Genomic DNA, 21,358 nt, shown 5'->3' with positions numbered 1-21,358 from the left:
CACACATTAAGTTGTCTTAGTGTCTGCTTGTTTGAACATGGAGATGTGACCCTGTGTGGGCCTCTGTCGTGTGTAGACAGCACTGTGTATGGGGTGGAGGTGAGACAGGCACGACTGAGTGTGGACCTGAGGTGTCAAAACATTTATGAACTTTCTCTCCTGGGTGGATGGACATGCCACCGAAACAGACTCCCAAAGGCCTGGGTCTTTCACTGGGATTCAGTTACTCAAAATGTATGCCCCTTCCTCCTCCCTCCAACTCTGAGCCACCGCCTCAGCCTCTCACTCTCCCTGCCTGTCTGCTAAAGCTCTGTAGGATGGAAATTATAATTGTAAGTGGCAGTGTCAATAGCAGTTTTCTCTCAACTCAGGTAACTTGAAATGTGCTTTGTGCTGCTACTTCCTGGATATGCCTCTGCGGACGTGGGGTCTCAGTGCTGGGGGAGGAATGGCCAGAGTGCCAGCCAGGCTCCTGCATGGTCCCCCTTCTCCTTCCATTACTTCATTCTCTTGATAATCTTATATACCTCGTGGTTGAAATTTTGACTTAAAAAAAATTCTTCCGGGCTGGAGAGATGGCTCAGATGTTAAGAGCATTGCCTGCTCTTCCAAAGGTACTGAGTTCAATTCCCAGCAACCACATGGTGGCTCACAACCATCTGTAATGAGGTCTGGTGTCCTCTTCTGGCCTGCAGACATACACACAGACAGACTATTGTATACATAATAAATAAATAAAAAAAGTTCTTCCTTGTGGCTTCTCCAAAAAAATGGATCATCTTGTTTGTAGCCTTGGCCTTTGTTCTGCTGGTAGAAGTCAGGGCAAGAGTCGTCCCTGATCTTGCAGGCCTGCCCCAGTCTTAGCAGTTCTGGATTAGTTAGCCTTACTTCCTGTGTTGTCTTACAGGGCCTGCAGGGGAGTGGGTAGGATAGTAATATCCTGAGCTTGGCAGTGTGGAACTGACTTACCTTGTTTAAATGATGCACTTGTACCAGAGTACCACTCTTTTTAGTTAGGGTTACCATTGCTGAGATGAAACACCATGACCAAAAGCAAATTGAGGAGGAAAGGTGCTTTGGGGGGGGGGGGCTACACTTCTGCCTTGTAGTTGATCACTGAAGGAAGCCAGGACAGGAACTCAGGAGGCAGGAGCAGAGACAGAGGCCATGGAGGAGTGTGGTTTACTGGCTTACTCCACATGGCTTGCTCAGCCTTCTTTCTTATAGTACCCAAGCCCACTGCCCAGGGATGACATCACCCACAATGGGCTGGGCCCTCTCATATCAATCACTAAGAAAAATGCCCTACATCAGTGGTTCTCAACCTGTGAGTTGTGACTCCTTTGTGGGGGTGTCAAACAACCTTTTCATAGGGGTCAGCAAAGACCATCAGAAAACACAAATATTTACATTACAACTCACAACAGTAGCAAAATTGAAATCATGAAATAGCAACAGAAACAGTTTCATTGTTGGGGGTCCCCACTTAAGGAACTTTATTGAAGTGTCGTAGCATTGGGAAGGTTGAGAACCATTGTCCCACAGGCTTGCCTACAGACAGGTTGAGGGAAGAATTCCTCAACTGAGGCTCTTCTCTCTGATGACTCTATCTTGTGTCAAGTTGATATAAACTAGCCAGCACAGCCACTAACTAGGACTAACCTATAGGGCTAACCACCACATGGATATTTTTGTTCTGTTTCCATTCTTGTCAGTGTAGCTCCTCTCCTTATTATTATGTTAACTAATCAATATATAAAACACTTAAATGGGAAACTCCAAGCTTCACTTCTAAAAGTTTATTTTAAAATCCCCAGGATTCTTTTTGAGTAGTTCCTTTTTTAAACCTTACATTTTCAGCTATCCTCAGCACACTTCTTAGTTATAGGATGTCAGCATTTGAGGCACAAACAAAAGGTTGACTTTATAAGGCCTAAGGCAGAGAGAGCCCTGACCCCAAAGGAAGCCATTCTTTGGTCACCATGCACCAGGTCAGCACAGTGCGTCTCCACATGAGTAGCTGCCACCCACACTGCCCCCTTCGTGGAATAATGGAGCTAAAGGGACTTCTCACCTGTGTTGTGTCACCAGCCCATCAAATGAGCTCTGTGAGCAGTGCTCAGCGACCCTGCTTCCTGCCCGACTTCACTGTCGTCTCTGTAGGCACCAGCTTAGCTACAAGTACCCTGAGGTTTATTTTCTTCCAATGTCTGTACAAATATTCCTTTGCTGAGATGTTTAGAACATCACCTAAGATGAAACCCAGAAAAAGCCCGTCAGTGACGTGCCTCAGTGGATTGGCACCAGCTCTGCAGGGTAGGAAGGGTGGTTCTGCTGCTCCTGTTGCTGGGCCTTAGAGACGCAGATAGAGAAAAACACTACTTAAGGTTTGCAGTATGAAGAAACCTGCACACCACGTTCAGGGACGCAGGCCATTGTCATCAGATTCACCTTCCATTTCCTCTCCTAAGAGAGGGACTGAATGGCTTCCTTTATGATGACCACAGTTTAGTCTGGAGGCTTAGCACTTTCTTAGAGACAGTCCCATAACTGTGGTTCTCCAGAGCCATCAGCGGACAAAGAGCATTGGAGCCTTTGAGATTGTTAGGAACAGCAGCACAAGATGGCATTATTTCAGAGTAAATTAAAATGCTCTATGAAGAAGGATTGAGGGGGGCTGGTTACTTCACCCCACAGGGGACTGCTGCACCCTCCAAAGGGGAGGAACCACGGGGTGATTTCGCTGAAGTGCTGCCACAGGGAGGTGGATTGACATGAACAGAATAGGGTCCTGCCATTCCTGGGTTTTGCAACAGTGATTCCGAGAAGATACACTAACTAACCCAGATAATGTCTGAGGGCAGAAGAGGCCCTGAATCTCTCACATTTCCACCGGTCCATCAGCAGGCAGGGCAGGTGGGAGAGGAATGTAGGTTTGTCATGAGGTTTGGCAGCATTGAATCCTGCCAAAAATCTTCATCAGCGTCCTTGGCATTTGCAGGCAGGAGTGTCTATTACCTCCCTCCCCCACCACCCCCAGTGCAGGACATGGCACTGGTAGGAAGATGTCAGGGCACTTGAAGCAGGAACCCCAAAGGATCAAGAGGGAAATCCCACATCAGTCACTGCTTCTGACTCCAGAGAACAGGCCAGATGCTTTTGGTTCCTGGTTTTGTGGCTCAGGATGTTGGCTCACAACCTTTTCTTTTGCGATGGAAGTTCATAGTTCTTTTTTACAAACAACTGTAGGTTGTGTTGTGTGCAGTCTTCTTTGTGTGAGTGTACCCATAAAGAGTTGGGCTTCTCATTTTCATGGCGTGCAGTTCTGGTTGTAATCAGTTTCTGTCTGAGTTCCAGAAATGCAAAGATACTGCACGGAAAGAGGTGGCAGCTGACAAAATTGCTGTCTTTGACCTTCTGAGGCACATTTAGTAACGAATCTGGAAAATAATGAACTACAATTAATGAAACCCGCACCCGTGTTCAAGTGTGTTTCTCAGACAGCACATACAGTAATTGAAAGGACTTCCTGCTCTCTAATTAGTCAGATTGAATTAATTTGCCATGATAGCTCTCTTCATGTTCTGGAAATCTGTGTTCTCATGAAGCTGTTGGTGTGCTTCAGAGCTTGAGATACCAAGTGGCAGCATTGATTAGTCTAGGGAATGAAAGGGTTAATGTGAGTGACTTCCTTCCTGCTTACTTCCCTGTGCCTGCAGCTTTGGGTAGAGTGGCTGCAGGAGGTTTTGCTTCCTATAGCCTCAGGCGCAGGGGGCAACTGTCAGATAGTGCCACCCTGTTGAGGAAACTTGAGACCCAGGTTGGCTGGGCCCCTCCATCAGGCCTGGAGCCTAAGCTTTAGGGTATAGCATGGGCTGAATAGATTTCAGCTGAGTTTGATTAACAATAACCAAGTAATAGCGTTCATTGAATCGCTGAATCAGAAAGTATTTAAAGAATCAGACAAACTCTGGGAAGAAAAGAGCCCCCTTGACCTGTATTTCCTTGTCCTGCTCTTTCCTGTTTTAAAGATGATCATGGGCAGTGGGGATTGTGGGCTGCTTCAGAATAGGGAGTTAGAAAGTCAAGTCCATGTGTTGGATTGCTCCCTCTCGCTGGGTCTGCAAGGCAGAGTCCAGAAGAAAATGGGAAGACTGTTGAAGTTTGCATAAAGCCCTCACAGGAATTGTGTGTTCATCAGAAATCTCCAGTCACCTCCTGTGATTGACAGAGCCATGTGGCGGGCAGGGTAATAGTGCCTTTGACAGAACCTGTCGTGGTCGGTCTGCCCTCCTCCCCACATGGTCACCTAGAGAACACATGTGCTGGTGACAGGGTGATTCAAGGGCACTGTCGTGGCTGTCAGAACACCCACTTCTCCGTTTGCAATAGAGCCACCAGATGGGTGAAAAACTGGCACCATCATGCCTGACACACACTATCCACATTAGCCTGATACGCAGAGCGTAAAGTAGAAGGTAGCTGTGGGAACATGGATGTGGCAGGCACCAGGCACTGAAGGTATCACCACCACCATGGTTCGGAGCCTTCCCTGTGCATGCTTCTGCCCTCTCTGTTCCCCCATCCTGCAGGCAGAGCTCTCTCCCCTCATGAACATGGCCCTTAGACACAGCTCTCCATTGATGAAGTTTCGCTGCAGCTTGGTCTTCAGTAGCGTGTGTGTCTGTCCAGGCACTGCTTTCAGCAGAATCTTTAAAAGCTAGATGTTTCTAACGCCCGACGTCTGGCTTTGTTTGCTTAAGCTTTCCTCATGCCATCAGGAAGGTGAGATGTTGGCTTCTGATTATTTGCAGCAAAAAATACAATTTACAACTCTTATAAAACTAATCCCTACTTGTACTTAAATCATTGATTAATATTTATTAGAATACAGGCTGAGTGTTATAGTTAGGCACCATTTTGATTACATTGAGGGTCGTAGGTTAACCTTAGAAAAGGTTTATAGATAAGAAAAATGCATCTGAAAATTCAATATTCAATAAGTTTAAAGTAATAAATTTTTCCTTTGGCCAACCTCTTGTTCTCTTTACCTGGCCTTATGCTAAAATTTATGAGGATCTTTTCCCACGATCTCTGTTTCATTCTCTATGCTGTTTATTAAGTAACTGATGTACATGTTTATTCGTTGAGAAAACAAAAAGACAGCAAACTCATTGATGCCCTTCTAAGAGTAGAGGGCAAGATGTTCCTTCTGAGCGCCATAGACAGAGGCACAGGCAGTGCAGGGTCCTGGCAGGCACTGCCCAACATGTGTGTGTGTGTGTGTGTGTGTGTGTGTGTGTGTGGCATGGGGAAGGGAGTGGGTGTTCATCAAGCCAGGATTGACACTTTGAGGGCGAGCTGTGATCTTAGAAATGACTGGTACCACTTCCTGGAAACACTGCCAGGCTGTGGTGGCTGAACAGGGCTCTGTTGGGTCTCAGCAGTGTGCAGCAGACCACGCACAGGTTCCTTTGGGTCACCAACTCAATCTAGCTATGGTGCTTTCGGCAGTAGGCTATGCCTGAGCCCTGGTTCTGGAGTGGGAAACAGATCATTGTATTCAGCCTTCTCGTGGCACTTCTTAATATTTATGGTTATGAAATACTTTGCAGTCGTTTTTATTAATAGTTACCAGATGTGTCATAAGGATTAATGAACTTATGATCTGAAATGTTTTGAGCTCCTGAAATAGAGGCAATGTCTGTGCAGGGAATATGGAAAAGAGCATTACGATGCAAACAGTTGAGCTTGAAGGGTGAAGCTATTGTGTGGGGAGGAGCAGTGGCTCACATAAGGTCCAGTGTAGTTTGTAGATGGATCCGGTACCCTTACAGTGACCACTGCATTCATCACAGGCCATCGTCCCACATGGGAGGCTCAGCCCTGCCCACCGTGCCCTCATGTCTGGACGCACACAGTTCCTCTCAGCCTGGGTGCTGGGTCTGACTTTTCCAGCCTCCAGACATCTCCCTCCTGAGCCTAAGTGCTCATTTCTGTGTCTTTGCCTTCTTGCCTCAGTTCAGGCCCTTAGCTCTCCGTGGAGCCACTGAAACGACATCTTAATTGATCCCCTCACACCGAACGTCTTCCCTTTCTAACCCGTCTCTCCGAGCACCCTTCTCACTGGCCCCATTTGGAGAAGCAGCCGCCTTTTGTGCACTCACGGACTCGCCTACAGCGCTGTCCCTCTTCCTCTGCCGGGGCTTCTCAAGACCCAGAAGGAGTAACTTCTCCTGGGAAGATGAGTAGGTGGTGCCTTACACACAGTCCCGTCCCTGCTGCCTTGCTGCCCACCGTGCTGCTCAGGCTGGCCCTGCACGGTCCCACGGTCCCTTCTCCTCTGCATCCCCTCAGCCTTAGATCCTTCCATCCTGGCATCCCTTCCACACGCTCATTTTAGTCACTTGCTTACACCCCCCCCCCCCATCACCGCCAGATCGCCACTCCCTAATGAGAAAATGCTGTGGACATCGAGACCTTGAGAGTCTGCGGGAATGGCTTCACTCAGAACCACGGCTGTCTGCTAATTCCTGCAGCTGTTTTGTTAGGGAGCCACTGGAGCTTACAGTTGCTGAGTCATGAGGAGTCTGAGCGTCCTTCCACGTTCACTATGACATCAGCAAATGTCTGTTCTAGTGGTCACCATCCCATCCTGCTAGGCTTCTACGTTTTCATGCTCCAGTGGTGGCAGTTTTTACCTCAGAGGGACAGTTCCCCAAATCTCATCTATTTTCAGTCAGACCCAACTGAATCTTGCAGTCTGAACATGAGAAATAAACCTTGTACTGTCTTTATTAAGAAACACACCCTGAAAACCTTCCTGTTTGGGTGGAATTTGATCGGCGGGGTAAGAATAGAGGCATCATCAGGTCCCCTGGCCTCAGAGGTGGAGTGCAGGTGCACACAGAAAGGATCCACTCTCAGAGTGCCAGCTGCCCCGAGTGTGGTTGGGGGCTGGGGGCTGCGGAGGTGGTGCTAAGACCAAGAGCTTTTCTTATGGTCAAGGCATGGAGGAGGAGGCACGGAGTCTTGGAGTTCAGGCTCTTTGAACTGCATGACAGTGGCCCTGCTGCTACAAGACACCCTCTCTTGTCCACTCTCTCAGCCACACATGTTCCTAGCTCATTCCTCTGCCTACCCACGTCCTTCCATCCTGCTCCTGTCTGCATTCTCCTCGGCATCTTCTTGGGGCCATCCCATCACTTTCAGTGGGTAAAAGTAGCCCTGTGACCCATGTGGCTATGGTGTCACGTTTGCCAAAATACGTGTGTGTGTGTGTGTGTGTGTGTGTGTGTGAGCGAGCGTGTGAGTCATTTGCAAATGAGGGAAGGCGGAAAGTCATGCTTGCCTGAAGGCCCTGTCTAACAGTCAGAACTACACAGAATTCTCAGGGCCCGTGATCCTGGGAACCAGAAGGAACTGAATGGAGACTTGGTTAGTTCACGTTTCTGCTGTCTGAGCAGCAAGCAGTTGCCATACTCCTGGCTTTTCCTCCCTGGGGTCCTCTGGTAAATACTTCAACCCTTCTAGGTCAGAATGGTGACATGCGTCATAGTAGAGCTGTGGCCACCGAACAGGTAGAGGGCAGCCCATGTTGTGCCCCCTGCCTGGTTGTCGTTCTCCAGTGCTGAGTGAGCAGAGCTGGGGAAGGGGACACTGAAGCCAGATTTGGCAAGCGCTGGAGGCAGAAATGGTGGGCTCCTGGTTTCTTCAGAGACCTTCATGCTGCTGTCTACCTCTGTGTCCCATACTGCTGAACTCACTGCAAGATGAACCTGGCTCCTGCTTCCTCCTCCTGACTTTACGCTTTTACCCAGATTCTCAGCTTTCCTCTAATGCTCCTTGAATCACGTGTTTGTAAGTCAAGAAGTCCTCTGGTGTGATGTTTTACCCCCTCTTTTGGGCTCTTCTCCCCGAATTTTCTTACTGCTATGTCTGCTTGACTGCAGCTGTCTTTCCTATCAGTCTGCACTGCACGGTCAGCGAGGCTCTCTGGCTCTTGGCTGTCTTCTGCTTGCTCTGCTAGGAGTCAGGTGACTTCTTTCTTTCCCTAGCTTGGTTAGTTTGGGATGCCCAAGGCTGCCCATATGTCCTTGTCTGCTTGGTGCTCCAGTGAGAGAAGCTTCCTTCCTTCTCAGTCCTCTGACATGTTACGTGCTCTGAGTGTGCTCAGGTTGTCTCCCAGCTCCTGCCTCCTGCACCAGTTACTCCATGTAGAGACTTGCACTAAACAGTCTATCCTTGGTCAGCATGTGTCCGTGACCACAGGGCAGCATGACACTTGTATGTGTGTCTTGTCTCTGGCTGGGGCGAGCCTTTACTGGGTTCCTTTCTCTTGTGGTGTGGAACCCTGGAATCCACAAGCCTAATTGGTAGGAGTGTGCTGGAGTTCCTGAGTGTTGTGATGGTCTCCTAGTGACTCCTGGCAGCGTTCTGCTCTGTGCCCCTGTACCCTTTGTGGGTCTCTCACTCATGCACTTGTCTCCTCAGCCTGTGCCCCGAATCTTGGTGCAGCCTACCTTCTCAGATGCCCGGGCAACGAGGACAGAGGAGGTGAGTCACCAGGTTGGGGCTGTCCCACTTGCAGAGGTGGCCCTGACACTAGCTAGGATCCTTTCGTCCACACCTGCCTTTCCCCCTTTGCTTCCCACTTTGATAATTAACTACAATGTAGGTCACTGTCTTCTCTCTGCACAGGCTCCTTGTTACACTTGGCTATTTTCAACCTGCTAATCATATGATTGCTAAAAGTCTTTGGTGCTTGACTGCTAATGTAGTCTGTGCTTTAATAGCTCACTGCTAGGCAGAGGGGATTTCTATAAACAGAACCATCTCCTCCTTGTGAGCATTTGCTTAATTCTCAGTTTTACATTTCATTCTGGTTCATGATATCTGCGTGAAGACTGATGCTAAGCTGGGAGGAAACCATCTCTTATGGTAGCACTCACCGTCCGTGAACAGTAGGCCTCCCTTGTCCACCTCCCCCACGCCTCCAGTCTCGGGAGATGCCGTGTCTTCACAGGGGAAGTTTACTCATTCAGTCAACATCTAACAGGGCCCAGTGGTTTGAAGGAAAAGTCCCCCTTCAGGTAGCACCCCATTTTGAAAGTGCCCTGTCGCTCCAGTGCCTTCCTGGTGTCCTAGCCCTCCCAAGGAGTCCTTTCCCCTGGGAGCACAGTTGTTTGTTGTGGGGACAGTGTTGAACAGGAGCAGGACTCTCACTGGCAAGGCCACCTTCATCCTCGTGGCCTCACGACCTCTGGACACTCCAGAGGCAGCAGTTAGGTTGCAAGTGACAGATCACCTTCAGCCATGGGAACTGCTCGTGAGGTGCCGGCATGGTAGGCAGCAAGTGTATTGTCTGCCTTCACTGTTTTGTCCCTTTGGTGGGGAACGTGGGCAAGCACTTCAACTTCCCTTGGCCTTACTGTAAATGTTTATAGTTCCTGCAGCCTGCTTCCCACCAGTGAACCAAGTGGGACACCTGCCACTGAGGCTGTCTTTGCCTCTCCTTCATGCTCCTCTATGGCCAGAGCAGCCTGGTGGAACTGGGGGTGAGCGTGGAAAGGGCCCTCTCTCACAGCCACAGGGCATGTCCAGCTTCTTCCGTAGCTCTGTGTATTCCACTCCCCACATCCAGCAAGAGCTAACTAGAGTAGGAAAGAATAAATAAAGCATGTCTAAGTTGCGGAAGAAAAATGATTGAAGGATTGCTTAATCTCTCAGCATATTTATGGCGATGGCAGTTATTGATCTGCTAGATTGAGTAAGTTTTCAGTGAGAGCCCCCATCACAAAAATGGGCTGTTAATCTCAAGAGGTGCCGTTAATTCCTTCTCCAGAAAGGGTGCCTTGTGGGCAGTGAAGGCTTCTGGAAGCAGGAATATAAATGACAATTCACGGGAAAATGCATGATTTATCAGACTGCTGCGTTAAGCCAAGAAACTGGAAGAGACGTATAGATCTTAGCTGCTTCCCAGTTCAAATAAATCCTGTATTTCAAGTGGAAAGTGACCACAGCTGTACATAAATATTGAGATGCAGCTTCCCTTTCCCTGCGCAGCCTCCCACCTTGTTCCCTTCCCACCGTTGTCCCTGGCATGTGGGTGCAGAATTGGGAGTAGGTGCTCTGCTCCCTCAGGCAGCCTCAGTTACCTGAAAGAGCGTCCTACACTCACTTCCCAAACGCTGGGCCTAGTGGGTGCCCTGCCATTACTGCAACATGCTAGCTTTGTCTGTCTCTTCCATCTGGTAACTCGGACAGAGATGTGAAAGGCCATTGCCACTGGCTCTGTCCTTGCTTGTGAGGAACCCTGACCCATGTCTCAGGATTAGAGGCCCCCAGCCCTGACACCGACAGCCAGGAAAGCCAACCCCTAGAGAAAGAGTCATGGCCACAGGAGTCCTGGGTCCCCTCCCTGTCCTTGACTCCCAGCCTGAGCACCCCACCCAGCACTGTCTGGGGTCAGTGGCTCCTGGGGCCTGCATTGCTTGCTAAAGCACTTTCAGATCCTCCGGTGAGGTCATCCTTTGGATTTCACCAGAGAAAAGTGCTCCTCTGCCCTCTTTAGTGTGTGTTTCTGTCTCACTGTGAGAACAGTGGTGGGTGAAGGCGTCTGCTTCCATCGGAACAGTTACCCGAGGCCAGGAAAGCTGGGACAGGCATAGTGAGGTTTAGTGTGTGCTGCTTCATGCTTCCTGGAACAAGGGGCCTTGCTGTGTGTCATCCCACCCTGCCCCCGAGTGCAGAGATGATCATCTCTGTGGAAGATGAGCTGCAAATACAGCAGGGCCTGCACCACGTTGCTCGGGCACTCCTGAACACAGGTGTATAGCCCAGGCCTCACCTGGCGTTTGACTACAGGGCCAAGGCAAGCTCTGGCTATGTTTCCTTCAGGTGTGTGCTGTCCCTCAGCCTGGAACAGCTCCTACCCAGGCTTCAACGTAGAGCTGGTAGAGCTAGCCTATGTGCTTTGATTGGGTAGAAAGGCCTTTTTCAACTCTCCTTTTGCCGTTCTGCAGGCTCAAGGAGGCAGCCCAGTGCCTGGTGGGGCTTTGGAGTCCATGGTGGCGATGGCGGCCCCCGTAGTAAAGATCTGTGACAGACCTGTCAAAGTGTCTTCCTCGCCATCTACCATGGTGGTTACTCAGCCCCTGGAAGGGCAAGATGGCCCCCCCAGCCCCTTGAGTGAAGCTTCCAGTGGCTACTTTTCCCACAGCGTCTCCACTGCCACCCTGTCAGAAACGTTCACCCTTGGCCTGGACACCACAGGCCCTGGCAACCAGACATCAGGGTCTCCCCCTGCCCTGAGTCAGGTCACCCCAGAGCCTGAGCTGGCTTTCCTCTCCTGTACAAAGAGCCATCCACCTGCCCCGGAAGAGCCCCAATTACTGCCTGCCACACCTTCTCAAAGCATAGAGCTGGAGGTTCCCAGACCACCCCTTCTTTCTGAACCTACGTCTACTGTGCCCACATCCCCATTCAGAATCCGGAAAGTGCGGACCTCAGAGCTTAAGTCCTTCACAGGCATGCTGGGGGGTGCCTCCTCTGGAGCTGAGGAGGACCCACTGGCTTCAGAAGAGCTCAGCCATGCTGGGGGACAAGCCCTGGGGAGGCTAGAAGTGACATCTGACTCTGAGGAGGCCAGCGAAGTCCCTGAGTGGCTCAAGGAGGGAGAATATGTTGTTGTGGGCACCAGCAAGACCGGCATCGTGAGGTACATTGGACCCACTGACTTCCAGGAGGGGACATGGATCGGTGTGGAGCTGGACCTGCCTTCAGGTGAGTGGCTGTGGGTGCTCCTGCTGAACATGCCCCTGGGATGTGCCCAGTGACATCAGTCACACTCTTCAAGCCCCAACCCTTCATAAACCAATGCTAGCATGTCTAAGGTCCCCGAAACATCAGAGACCCAAGGAAAACACTATGAACTTGGTGTAATGCTTTTAAATCTGACTGGTTCAGAAAGACTTGGGCCCGACAGTCCTCTGGCTGTAGTCTCACCATTGCCTGGGGCTATGGCTGGTTGCCACCATGCCCAGCATTCTATATAAAGTGGCAGCAGTACCACCCAAGGCTGCATTCAGTGCTCTTGAGACTCCAGGCACTTTGCCCGGAGCTGGTTGCAGACTCTTGACTCTCAGGTCCAACTGCAGAGCTCAGAAGTGGTCAGAAAGCAGGGGAGGCCCTAAAGAATCACTTGCCAGACTGCTATCCAGACACTTCCCAGTGCTGTTTTCCCTCAGGAGTAGACTCTGGGGCCCTGCACCCTGGCCTCTCAGGCTCTTCCATCCATGTTGCAGATGCAGGCCAGGCTTTATTGGGTACCCATTTCCCACCTGTGCCAGTGAAACCTGCAGTTCAGTGCTTTTGAGCATACCTGCTGAGCTGGCCGCCATCACTGGGCTCTGCATTGTCACATACTTGTCACCTCACAGGGAAATCTCATGTCCACTGACAGCTGTGCCCTGCCCAGCCCTGGGTTACAGCTAATCTGTTTTTTTTGTGTGCAAGTTTATGGGAGGCCATGATCTGGGCTTGGCTTCTTTCCTAATGTGTGACCAGGGTCCCCTTCTGTGGTGGGGCCATTGCAGCTCCTTCCTGCTTATGGCTGAGCTCTGCTACATGGATGTCTGTGCCCTTAGGCTCCTCTCAGAGCAGGCTGAGGACAGTCACATGGACACGGGCCCATCTCTCCTGCTCAGTGTTGAGCGTGTGAAGAGACCAGACGGTTTCCACAGTGGTGGCCCTCGCAGTGCTGGAGGGCCAGGCGTGAGCATCTTCTCCCTTTTGGAGCCAGAAGAGTTCCCTGGTCTGGGCAGGGAGAGAGGAGAGCGCAGAGTGTGTACTGCGGGGCGCTATCTGCTGTTGTGAGGGTGCAGTCCCCCTGTTCCCGCAGCAGCAACTGCGGGGCGCTGTCGTGAGGAGTGCAGTCTCCCTGTTCCCGCAGCAGTAACTGCCCAGGCTGCCACCCGAGAGAGCTGGCTCCCTGCCACTGTCTGTGGACACTCAGAGCTAGCAGTTTGTGGCCAGGGTGGACTCCAACCTTTAGGAGGGCACTCTCAGAGCCCAGCACTAGGCCGTACTGTCTCTCCACCAGCCTGTGACCTCATAGGCCCATTCATTCCTGACTGCAGACACAGGCCAAAATGATACCCTCGTCCCTGAGCCAAATGCTTCCTTTGAAGTCACTGTCTTTAAAAATAATCTGACACAGAATAGCTTGATTGGAAGTGGTTCAGGATGATAGCTGCAGCACGGCTGGGAAAAATTTCAGATCTGCTCTTTGCACAGTGCAAAGGGGGATTCAGGAAGAATCTTGTGTCTTGTGTCTGCAGCTGAATTCCAGAATTAAAGAGAATTAGTAAATAATTCACCAACAGGAACTACCTAAGCACATGCTTTTGTTCACATTGCTGTGCTAGGTTCACATTCACGATCACGATGGTGAGCGACATCCCCCACTTGACTTTTAACTGCAGAGGGGAAAATGCTACAGGAGTCAGATTCTGATGGGAACAAGCGCTGTGAGGGAAAAAGTGTGCTGAGGAAGGAGGAGGGCGGCTGTCAGGAATGCCATGAGCTATTCAGAGAAACAAAGGACGCAGGAAGCAGAGCTGGGAAGGCTGCTGCCATCAGGGTCGGGCAGGGCAGCATGGCAGAGCTCCTGAGTGTGGCCCAGCTTGCTGTGTGTGAGGACCAGCAGGAAGACAGCTGTGAGGCCTGAGGGGTGCCTGGCGCGTGCACCTAAGGGTTTTGTGGGAGTTAGTGCACTTTGGTCAGGGCTTGAAAAGATCACCCCTTGTAGAACATACAAGGGGAGTAATGGGAACAGGAAGTTTACTGTGAGGAGTGGCAGTTGTATGGGCTGGAGAGGATTGTGGGTAAGGTGGGAGGTGTGGGGAACAGTGGTCAGGGTTGGGGAAGATGTGTAGAAGCTGCAGCCGGGGACAGATGGTCAAAGGGGGATCATTTGGGAGGAGTGTCAAGGTAACAGATAGTGTGTGACATCAGAACAAGTCATGAAGGGCAAGGCCAGAGCTGCACATCAGGAAACCAGGGAAGGACCACTGTCTCACGTGAGCCATGCTAGGTGCTCTGGGGGCCTAGCTGGGGGAGTCACACCTGGACCGAGCTATGGTCTGCATGCAGCCGGCTGGGCCCTTAGCTGAGACCAGATGAGGCGGAGCTGGGGTGAGAGGTTAAGAGATTGTGGCAGTGATCAAAAGGATTATGTGTGAGAATGTTTGAAAGGTAGAGAGGCAGAGCAACCACTGCATGCCCTGGCCTACTTCCCAGAGATGAGCAGGCAAGGCGGGCACTAAAAGAAAGATATCCTGGTTACCATGGCTCCCAGGTGGGTTCTTCCCTATCTACTCCATCTCCCTCTAACATTCCCTACTCATGTCAGAGGAAATTGTCGCTCCTACAGTTCTTGACACCCCAGTATGGCATCTGCCAGCCTACTGTGTGGCATCTGCTGACACACTCTGCCGTGATTTTGCCAGCTTCTTGGATGAGCCCGGGTCACCTGCCCTCCTAAGCTTATGTTTGCATTCTCAGGAGAGGGACTGTGCCCCTGGAGGAGCAGAGCCCGCTCTGCCTTGGTGGCCTCCCCAGTCCTCAGCAGGTCTTTGTCCAAGGCTTATTATCTCGTGCTTGAGAGCACAGGGCTAAGGGGCTGTGGGTCCCTAGTGACACTGTGCTGTCTTGAGAGGCTGCTGCTCTGCTCTAGGCTCCCTGGTTCCCCGGGGCCGTGCTGAACCATGGCAATGACTGAACCACCTGTTTTCTGGGTTGGGTGGTGGCATGGAGGTGGCAGCATGTTGGGCACAGTGAGGAAGGTGACTGTGTATAACATGGCGCCTCCCTGACGCTTCCTCCTTTTCCCGCAGGAAAGAATGATGGCTCCATTGGCGGGAAGCAGTATTTTAAGTGCAACCCTGGCTATGGGCTTCTGGTGAGACCGGGCCGAGTCCGCAGGGCTGCAGGCCCTGGGCGCAGGCGCAGTGCAGGGCTCCAGCCTCAGGGAGCCCCAGAGGCCCGCAGGAGTGCTACCATCTCGGGCTCTGCCACCAACCTGGCCTCACTGACAGCTGCATTGGCCAAGGGCGACAGGAGCCACAAGAACCCCGAGAACCGGAAGTCCTGGGCCAGCTGAATTACACTCCCACTCCTGGTGAACACTAATGGGAAGGGGGAGACCTTCTGGTACTTCCATGGAGGACACCCCTTCTATGGGAGCAGGGCCATGAATGCTTTTTGCACGATGCAGGGATGGTGGGCAACCTGGTTCTCCGTCCTCCCTGGGAATCTGGAAGCTGCATTTCTTCCTCTACTTGATGAAGGCAGAGGCTCCTCAGCTGCGCTCCTCCAGCTGGGTGGAAGGTTCTGGGAGCCCAGAGACTTGAGGGATGGTAGTTGGCTGGCAGGGCTGGAGTCAGGCCAGCTCCTCCCTGCCTGCTTGAAATGGGGGGGGGGTCCCTAGCCAGGTTTGTTGGGCTCCCCTTTTCCTTATTCTGCTGACTTTACTAATGTCTTAATTTAAATAATGACCCTAACTAGTGTCTTGCCCTCCACAGACAGGAGTTCCCTATTGTGCCCGGGGAGCAGCCCGTACCACTCTCTGTGCACCAGATACTTCCTCAGTCTCCCTAACCCATGTCCATCCTTCTGCGTGGCACACGGGGTTGCTGGGAGGCATCTTGGCTGGTGTCCAGTCTTTACACCAGAAAGTCTTTCCTTTTGGCTATTCATTCCCTAACAGGATGCTTGAACTATATTTATTTAATTTATTCTTTTCAAAAGCTGAAATAATTAGTGACCCACAGCCGCTGCCTGTCCCAGCTTATCTGCCTAGGGCCTGCCTTGCACTCACTGCCTCTGGCTGCTTGGAGCTGCAGCCTTTTGGAGGGCGGCTGCTGGAGGGGGCCAGCAGATGAAGCCACCCTTATGTTGCTAGACTGCAGATACACCATGGCCTTATTGTCACTGGGGTGAAGGCAGGCCCAGGGGCTTGACACAGCTCAAGCCCTTAGTACCTTGTTTCAGGAAACAGCTGGATAGTGTTTGAGTCCATGGCAGTTCCTAAAACCTGACTACACTTGTGGGCCACCAGCTGGGTAGGCAGGCGGTGAGGGGAGAACTGCCCTCCGTTTCCCTTCCTTGGATATATGCTGCAGTCATGGTAGAACATGACCACCTCCTCCCTGGAATGTGTGGGGGCTGAGCAGGCAGGTCGAAGCCACCCAGTCCTGTTGTCCCAGGTTCTGCTCTGTTCTTCAGCTCAGAATGGAAGTTATTCTTGGCAGCTTGTTGTAAGTTTTGACCCTCAGAGTCTTTGATTTTTCGAGACAGGGTTTCTTTGCATAACAGTCCTGGCTATCCTGGAACTTTGTAGAACAGGCTGGCCTCAAACTCTCTGACCCTTAAGAACCACCCCCAGAAGGCATTTGTTGGGGAATGGGTTTAGTGGCCCTTCAGATCACCTCAGCCTCCCCCGGCCCTGTGGCCTCCATGCTAGTGTTGCTGGCACTCAGTATGGACAGTCTGTGTTGTCTGATTAGCCCAGTATAAACCTCACTAGATCTGTGTGCCCAGCCCGAGCAGAGGCTGATTCAGGGCAACAGAAGGATGGCGGTCTCCCTGGCAGAGCCGCAGACTCTGCCTTGTGCCTGCATGGAAGCCCCAGCAGGGGTGGGGTGTTGAGCGTTACTCTGCTCTTGTCACCATGGGGCCTGGCTGGAGAGACCTGCCTCCGTCTCCTTCTGGAACAGCACGGATGAGGCAGGCATCAGGCCTCTTAACTCCTTCAGCTGGCATTTTGGGGATCCCCTCTAGATGTGTGTTGCTGAGTTAGCACTGCCAGTTCTGCCTGGCTTGTTCTTGGGGCCAGCACAGTTCTCGATTGTGTTTCAGCTAGAGGCTTTGTCCAGTCAGCGTCCACGGTGTCCCCCAGAGAGCAGTGCAGTCATTCTCTGAAGGGGCCAGAGTCCCAGAGTACCTGCCTCTGGGGCGGCCATGCAGTGTGTGCTAGGGAGAGCAGTTCCTGTAGGCATAAGGCCAGTATTGTTATGCTGGGGGAAGGGACATTATGCCATCTGTCACTTGCGGAGGTCTAAAACAGGATGTAAAAGGACTGCTGACTTCATCTTGTTAGCTGGGGCTCTCCAGAGCAGTGCAAGTCCTGAGTGATCCAGCTTGACCAGCTATTGTTGTCTGGTGGTTCTGGGACCTTCTCTCCTTCCAGCCCACTTTCCTCCCAGCTCCTTGGACCTGAGGTTCCCCAGCCCTCCCTACTCCCAGGCTGCTGAAAAGCACCATTCCCAAAGCACCATTCCCACGGGCCCTGCAGAACAGCCTTCAGGTGAAGTGCTCCAGCTTCCTAGGCAGCTGGCCCAAACACGGCCAGGACAGCTCCGCCCTCAAGTGGTTGGCGCTGGGGCTCAACTTTGGGGCTGTGTTTTTAAAGGCAGTCAGTCTGCCTTCACAGAAGGCTCCTTGCCCTCATGTACCTTGGTGCTTCACTCCTTTAATGGGAATGAAGTTTGGGGCCTCATGCTGGCAAGTTTATCTTCATGGGTGTTTCTTATGAGCCATCCCTGTAGCTGAGAGGATCCTGTGTGTGTGTCTGCTATGAGGGTGGGGAGGTGACCGCAGGAAAGCTGGAGCTTCAGGGTGGGTCTGAAGAGATGGAGCCTAGGTCTTTGCAGGCCTGCAGGGCTTGCTGCACCGTGACCCGCATGTCCCCTGCTGACTGGGCTGCTATACTAGATGAGGCCACACGGGCCAGCTGCATCCTCGATCTGTTACTCAATGCTTTTCTGGAGCAGGCTAACACTAACTTGCAGCTGGAAAGTGGTGATGTACAGGGGTCATGGTCGCTAAAATAGCAGGTAGTTTAGGCAGGTAGTGGGTGTGTAGTTGGGGCCCAGGACTAAGGGGCAGAGGGCCATTGTTTCTGGGTTATGTTTAGGGACATGGCCCCTGAGGAGCTGCAGAGGTATAGATGGTATCTCCACATCTGTGGTCTTCCCCGACACTTCTCATATCTTAGAGGCCCCGTGTGGGAAGCAGGTGAGTGGCTCACACAGCATCGACCTGCCTGCCCAAGCTGCCTGTGTATGCGGTGTGTTGTGCATGGAGGGTGATTTGAAGCTTCTTGTGCCTCAAGGCCCAGGCCCCCTCAGGTCGAGACTATAGGGCCACCTCTAGTGCCTTCCTTGGGGCCAGTGTCTAGCCTGTGCTTCCAGCCCCAGACACTACCCAAAGCATCTTTCTCTTATAATCTGTGGTGCCTTCCTGGTGGGCTGTGGATACCCACGGTGTGGGGAGAGTCAGGAACAGCACGGGTGTGTGGATCATATAAATACAAGCTCACATGAAGTGATGTTGATTCCAGGATTACAGTGATTTGGTGCATATTAAATAGGAGTTAAAAATCCAAAGACGCTGTAATGAATAGTAAAGATGATGATTTATGTTGTACGATGAACCAAACTACTGTAATTTTGTACCATAAATGCCTTTCTATCAAGTGACCAACAGCTTCTAAATAAAGCCAGATGGTTTCTTGCCTATGTCTGAGGTCAGTCCTAACTGTTCTTCTCTACCCTCACCTTGGGCTTTGCTCACTGTTCTGTCCCTTGGTGCTGGTCCTAGGGCTTTTCAAGATGGACAAGAGGAGTTCAGAGAGCAGCAGGCCCCAGGGCACAGATTTATGTGCTCCATAGATTTGGACCAAAGACCCTGGGAAGGCCCCACTGGCATCTTTTTTTTTTTTTTTGGTTTTTGGTTTTTCGAGACAGGGTTTCCCTGTAGTTTCTAGAGCCTGTCCTGGAACTAGCTCTTGTAGACCAGGCTGGCCTCGAACTCAGAGATCCGCCTGCCTCTGCCTCCCGAGTGCTGGGATTAAAGGCATGCGCCACCACCGCCCGGCTCCCACTGGCATCTTGACCTGTCTCCAACATCACTCACATCAGCCCCTTCTAGAAGCCAGGCAGCAACAGGAACTAAGGTGCTAGACTCATAAGTAACCGGGCTTCAGGGCTAGCTAAGCACAGGTGGCAGTCTGGATGGGTCCTCAGCTGTCAGGCAGGGCTTTCCCCATCTGCTTCAGCCTGTGGCATAGGCCCCACTCCGGACTTAACTAGAGAGCAAAGGCTTTTCTACTGCTGCAGACATGGACCTACCCTGGAACAGGTGTTTTAGGAAGAGGCATAAATGAGGGCTGTGGCTGGCCAGCAGGGGTGGATCAAGTCCCTTTGGGCTGTGGAACCTGACTTTAGGCCTGCTTACCAGGAAGCCTGCACTTCCTGGTTTGTGCTAGGGAAGGGACCAGGCCGCCTCTGCTTCCCCTGGAGCCACACTCTTTAGCTCCCTGCCACAGCAGAGCTGTTTCCAGCAGACAGGGCTTGCTAATGTTTTTCTCCCTGGCAGTGCATCATTCTGCCCAAGTCTCAAATAGAGTAGCCTGGGAATGCAGGGTCAGGACAGCCACAGGCAGCTCTGTCTGCACAGGGCTTGTTTGTATTCCCAAGTGCGGCAGAGTTATTCTCAGACATAAACTCTGCCAAGAGGGACAGGAGTGTGGCAGCCAGGGGCAGGCCTGTGAAAGATGAGGCAGGATTCTGAATGGAACTGATCCAGCCTTGGATGGGTGAGGGTGGGGTGGATACATCTTTCCCAGGCTGCTGTTACCTGGCAGGAGCAGGAGTCTAGGCTGTACCAAGCCCTGGCATGGGCTCTAATGGCTGTCACACTTGATCCACTCTTTGCTTACCGAGTTACTCAAGGAACGTGTCCATCAATCCTGAGCCTGGAGTGTGGCCAGCACCAGGGCCTGGAGGGGCTGAGGAAGCCACTCTTGGATGCAGATAGGAGGGGGTACGCCACGGAGATGCTTAGCCATGTAGTGCATGTGACCAGGCTGAGGAGACTCGGGCTTAAGTTGAAATAGGAGTTTAGGGTCAAACTATGCAGATCCATGAGGTAGGCTGAGCCATATGCCATCCCATAAAGGGAGACTGGTTGTTCTCAGTCTTCTAAGGAGGGAGGGTCAATGGATCTGCCTGTGGGACAGGGAGGGCTGGGACATGGTCCTTGCTCTGCTCACCACTGAAAACCAAGCATGCAGAACAAAGCTACTGCTTTGTTCCTGCGCCTCCAGATATAGCTGGCTCCTTTAAGAGGCCCAGAACAGGGCTGGCTACAACAGGAAAGAAAGAGAGATTGAAAAGCAATGACACCTTAAGCCTGTGATCCTGGGGGTGGAGCCTTACTGGGAGGCCCTCTCCAAACATGGGCACTGGGCCACTGTGGTTGGGGGCTTGGGGACTCTAAAAGATCCCTTAGGGTGACCATGGGGCCCAGGGTCAGGTGACAGCAGAGGTTCTTCTGCTTGGGCTCTGGCACTAGGATCTCCCAGCTCCCCGTCCCTTTGCAAAGTCTAAAAGGCAGAGCTGGGGGCAGGGCACTTGCCTGGAATGTGAGAGACTTCAGGTTTGATCCCCAAACTAGAAAACAAAAACCCCTAAAAATGCATAAGGGAGGGTGCACAGAACAGACACCTGTACCCACTTCAGCCCCCGCCCCTTAAATATTCGGATCCAAAGAAATCCCGGGCAGCCTTTGTTCAGTTATACATTTTATTCTCTAATAGGTACAATACTAAAATAAACACAAATTAAAAAAAAGTTTTATTAAAACAAAACTGTACAAAAAAGCAGTATACTACATTTTAATTACAGAACAGTCTACTGTCCAAAAGGCACTAATCCAGAATAGGAGATACAATGAAACAGGACTCGTCAGAACTATTTAATCAATACAGTAGAGCCCTTGTTTCTTTGACCATTTACATCCAGAAACAAGGGCTTCTTGCTACAGTCATCATCACACATTGTTATAATCCGAGTCCTACTGGGAAGGTGCAGTATCACTTCCTAGAGCAGGCTCCACCCGGGCCCAGGAGGGACTGGGAGGACGTGGGCAGGCACCCAAGCTTGTCTTGGCCTCCGATGGGTTGGTTCTGGCCATTACTGGCAGCCACTCTAACCCCTCTCCTGTTTAGCACCGGCAAAGTGGGTTCTGAGATGCTCCAGGTCAAGGGCAGGAGGTCGGGTGACAGCTCCGAGAGGGAGGCTAACCCTGTCTAAAAAGGCAGCAGCTACCTGGAAGGGGTGCATGGCCCAGTGACAGCCAGGGGGCTGGGTGCTACACCAGGCAGAGCCACCTGGGCAACAGACAGAAGTTCCCCTTGCTCCCCGGGTCTGAGTATCCAGTGGTCTTGTCTGGGAAGTTGGTTTCTAGAAGGGGAGTTTGCTTTCCAGAGACAAGTCAGAATGCCATGCCTGGC

At 51.7% G+C, this 21,358-nt stretch overlaps 1 protein-coding gene across 1 annotated transcript in view; it reads left to right on the top strand.

Annotated features, from left to right (window-relative positions):
* Positions 1–18,581, top strand: part of Kif13b (kinesin family member 13B) — a 151,401-nt gene extending 132,820 nt beyond the window's left edge. Inside the window, exons 38-40 of the mRNA XM_038309907.1 lie at positions 8,494–8,556; positions 11,025–11,784; positions 14,898–18,581. Coding sequence (XP_038165835.1) covers positions 8,494–8,556; positions 11,025–11,784; positions 14,898–15,163 — 1,089 coding nt within the window. The 3' untranslated portion in view covers positions 15,164–18,581. The remainder of the gene's footprint in view (positions 1–8,493; positions 8,557–11,024; positions 11,785–14,897) is intronic.
* The last annotated feature ends 2,777 nt before the right edge of the window (positions 18,582–21,358 follow it).

This window comes from Arvicola amphibius, chromosome 13 (genome assembly GCF_903992535.2).
Source record: "Arvicola amphibius chromosome 13, mArvAmp1.2, whole genome shotgun sequence".
NCBI classification, from domain to species: Eukaryota; Metazoa; Chordata; class Mammalia; order Rodentia; family Cricetidae; genus Arvicola; species Arvicola amphibius.
The sequence above is the reverse complement of the archived record's forward strand: the minus strand, read 5'-3'. Positions and strand labels throughout refer to the sequence as shown.